Source organism: Lolium rigidum, chromosome 3 (genome assembly GCF_022539505.1).
Source record: "Lolium rigidum isolate FL_2022 chromosome 3, APGP_CSIRO_Lrig_0.1, whole genome shotgun sequence".
NCBI lineage: Eukaryota > Viridiplantae > Streptophyta > Magnoliopsida > Poales > Poaceae > Lolium > Lolium rigidum.
In genome coordinates, this window is record NC_061510.1 from 219,545,968 (window position 1) to 219,550,116 (window position 4,149).

At 44.2% G+C, this 4,149-nt stretch overlaps 1 protein-coding gene across 1 annotated transcript; it reads right to left on the reverse strand.

Moving 5' to 3' along the window:
* Positions 1-355: 355 nt before the first annotated feature.
* On the reverse strand, positions 356-2,993 carry LOC124699000. The gene is made up of 2 exons (XM_047231379.1): positions 2,921-2,993; positions 356-1,698 (listed from the first exon to the last, which is right to left on the reverse strand). Exons 1-2 carry the CDS (start codon positions 2,921-2,923, stop codon positions 538-540), a joined length of 1,164 nt encoding a protein of 387 aa, XP_047087335.1. The 5' UTR covers positions 2,924-2,993; the 3' UTR covers positions 356-537.
* Positions 2,994-4,149: the final 1,156 nt, after the last annotated feature.

Below are 4,149 nucleotides of genomic sequence, written 5' to 3' on the forward strand. Positions count from 1 at the left end.
GTAAATGTAACCAATTCACGCTCTATTCATGTTCAGCAAATCTATTCGAGCCTTGCAGAGTGCTGAACAAATCTGTTCGAGCTTTGCAGAGTGTGTAGCTGCACCTAACCATTCTTACTCTGTTTCAGATTTACATGTTCAGCAAATCTATTCGAGCTTTACAGAGTGCAGCTGCACCTAACCATTCTTACTCTGTTCTAGCTTTACAGAGTAGATAATAGAAAGGTTTAACTGATGACGCAAGGATAGGTTTGCTCAACGTGAAGAAGGCGCACAATACAGTGGCATTATCAGCATTGGCATCAGCCAAATTAACACATGTTTCCAGACAGTTCATACCCAGCAGAATACAAGCACCATCTACCTGGAGACCAGACAAATTTAGAAGAAGAACTATTGGTTTCAGTAGCAACTTAAATTACAACACTTGACACAAAGCAAACACATTACTTATCCAAACAACACAATTCTTCCAAACTTACAACACTTGACACGATATGAACACAATGTAGTGCACCCAGCATATGAAAATAACAGTTATCTAGGGAAGAGCCAAGTTGCTGGCGGCTTCTTGCCCTTGCACGATCCTCTGGGAAGCGGTGAGTCTAACGTCCCATCCTTCATGTCATAGATTGCGTAAGAGCTTGGTGCATCCTCAAAGTTCCACCCTTCAATATCCTCCAGGAAGAAGATACAATTCCCCTTTTGTCTGTACCGAGAAACGCAGATAGATTGGGAGCTTCTACCCACAAACAGCACCTGATCGTCCCCCACGCTCGTCACCTTCACCCACTTAGCCAATTTGAAGTTTGCCTCGAGCACCTCAAATTCAATCCGCACTACCTTGATTGTAATATCCAGGACATCCCCAAATCGCTGTTCAAAGGTCCTTCTGCGGACAAGCAGTAGGGCACCGCAAGACTCAACCAGGTAGTTTTGTGTCCCAATTGCGCCACTGAAAGGCCAAGGTGGGAAAAAGAATGGAGCCTCAGTGACAACACGTTCAATCCGATACAGTCTCAGCTTTCCACTGTCAATGTCCTCTTCAACAATGATAGAACAAAGGTCACCCTCGTCATCAACGGTGTACAGCTTACCTCCATAGAACATCATATCTGCAACTGAGATGATCCTTCCGAGTGCACTTACAAACCATGATTTAGCACCTGGACGGCAGAACGCAAGCGTATAGAGGTACCCAACTCTAACCATGGCTGCAACAAGAACTTCGGAGCAAACGACTATCTTCCATATTAGTATATCTGCCTCGGTATTGAGCACTGTGTTGGGTATCTCATGGCCATTAATTACTTGATGAGGCTCGTCGATGAGATTGAAACAATGCAGGTCGGGAAGCTTCAAGTTGTCCTTGGAGAAGGTGTTGACTAAGGAGCAGGTTTTCTGAGTCGAGAAGACAAGCCACTCACCCGAGCAGCTGTGGAAGACAGTACTGTTGGGGATCTGGAAGGATTCACCGCGGGGCAAGGTGAAGGCAGCCCCATCGGAAAGCACAAGCCATGGCAAAGGTGGGGGAATGCCAGAGTGCCTTGCAGAAATGCACCAATGGTGGCACACAGCAGCAAACCGGATGCGATCAATGTGCGCAGGGAGACAGCCGAGGACATGGCCTACAAGCTCTGTTGGGAGATCCGACCATGATCGCTGGTCATTTGAGTGCGCCAACTTGCTCGTACAGATCTGCGTCGCCAAAAAATAAATCCTTCAGACTAATAGTAATAGGGTGAAAACTTGCATTGTTATAAGCTTTATAACATCAACTGTCATGAGAGAACATGGCCACAAGACATGGTTAAATATGATCAAATGGACACAGAGACTTTCTTATTTCTAAGGAGAAGATAACCAGCGAGTAGTTTGGTAACCTAAACCCTTAGGCATACTCCTCTCATTGATTACATTGACAGTCTCAAAAGGGCTATTGGGTGACAATTCTCCTTGGAAATAATCATGATAGTTTGCTGGGTCATTTGGACAAATTGAAATGACTTCATATTCAAAGGGCTATAACCAAATCTCTATAAGTGCAGAATCATTTTCAAGAATTAAATGGCTATGCTTCTTCAGAAGACAACAAGGAAGTATTAGTCTGGCATGAAAGCTTGGATGCAGAACTTTGCATAGATAGTTAGCCATCTGCTTTCTTTCTTTTTAGCCAGGTTTCTAGAGCTAAGCTCTAGCTTTTTTCGTACAGAAATGTCTTCATTATAAAAAAATAAAAAATATGCAGCGGGGAAATCTACAGTACAGCTTAAAAAACCTTAGGAGATTTGAGGCGGTCTTATGCTATGCATGTAAAATTACTGTTGTTTCCTGGTGGGAACAGTCTGTAGAAAAAAATATCTCTGTTAAGAGCAGGATGTCCAAGGTAAAATCATAACTTGGTTGGTCTGAGTTTGCTGTTTTTGTTCTCATTCTTCTCCTCTCACTGGAGTTCTCGGCAAATTAAGATCTAGGAATTCCGCATGTCTATCCTAATCATTTTATGTGTACCAGCCTGAAAAATAGGAACTTATTCAAATCCCCAAGCAGTGAAATAAACAGAAGAAACGGTCTATCTAATTGACCAATCTATGTAAGCTTGCGATTCAATCTTATACAGAAAATATTACCTACAAGAATCCATGATATACAGCTCAATCTGCGCATGCTTGTGATTGATTGTATGGTCAAGCTATAACAAGTGACCAACCCAACACATCACATGTAAATCTTCAAATCGACCCTCGGCTGCTACAGTATAGTACAGACAACCCTAGCAACCCCCGAAAATTAAACCAAAATCCTAAGAAAGACCAGGTCCTAACCAGTGAAATCTGAGTATTGAAGCACACCATTGCTACCGCATCAAATCTACAAACTCCACGAAAAAAATCGAGGCGATACTGGCGGTTGTTGTTACCATTTCTGTGCTGGATCCCTGAACGGCGCCACCTAGCGCGCTCACCGCCGGCGGCGGCGTATGCCCGGTCGAGTCGTGCGCGTGTGCAGACGTAGTGGTTGCCCTGGCCCCTGACGACGACGCTCTCTGTTCCGTTTTTCCGTTCATCTGGAATCCCTTACATGGCTGAAGTGGATTAAGAATTACCGAGCACAGAGGCTCCAGCACACGTGGCGGCGCAACAGCTCAGCGTAATGACACGTATGAAACACAGCATCCACGCGTCACGAGCAACACTGAGCGGTCGCCACCGCAGCAGCCACACTCATGGAAATCAGATCCAGCACCGATATTATCTTTGGCTTGTTAAGCTATCACTGTGACTATCTTTAGACATCTCAGCGGCCGATCTAAATTAACGATCTAAACAGTTCATTTTTATTTATTTGGATAGGTCCGCGAATAGAATGGGTTCTGTAGTCCAGTGGCACCACCGCGTCGTCACCCATTCGGTCTAGGTTACTGTCTTTTGAGGAAATTGTGAACAAAACACGGCAGGATTTGAGAATTTCATTCTAATTTCGTTATATGTTTTGACTGAAAGCAACTAAAACACCCTACTAGCCATCTATCGGCAATCACAACGGGCCAGCTACGCCGTCATTGTTCGTGGTGGTTGATGGCGTGTAAGACACACGTCCGTTGGGAACCCCAAGAGGAAGGTGTGATGCGTACAGCGACAAGTTTTCCCTCAGTAAGAAACCAAGGTTATCGAACCAGTAGGAGTCAAGGAACACGCAACGTGGAACCTGCACAACACAATCAAAGTACTTTGCCCCAACGTAACAGTGAGGTTGTCAATCTCACCGGCTTGCTGTAAACAAAGGATTAGATGTATAGTGTGGAAGATGATGTTTGTTTGCGAAGAACAGTAAAGAACAAGTATTGCAGTAGATTGTATTTCAGATGTAAAGAATGGACTGGGGTCCACAGTTCACTAGTGGTGTCTCTCCCATAAGATAAGTATAGTGTGGAGCATTTTTTTAAAGCCGTTGCGGACCTGGTCCTGTTGTTATTATTTCCTCATTCAGTTGCCAACGTGGTCCTGTTATTATTTCCTCATTCAGTTGCCTATCTGTTGTTGCTTTCTTTTAGGTTGCTTCTGCCGAAGTTGCCTCCCCCGATTAAAAAGAGGAGATAACTTCTGATTTTTGTGAACATTTGTTCCTTTTGATATTTAACCGGCTCAG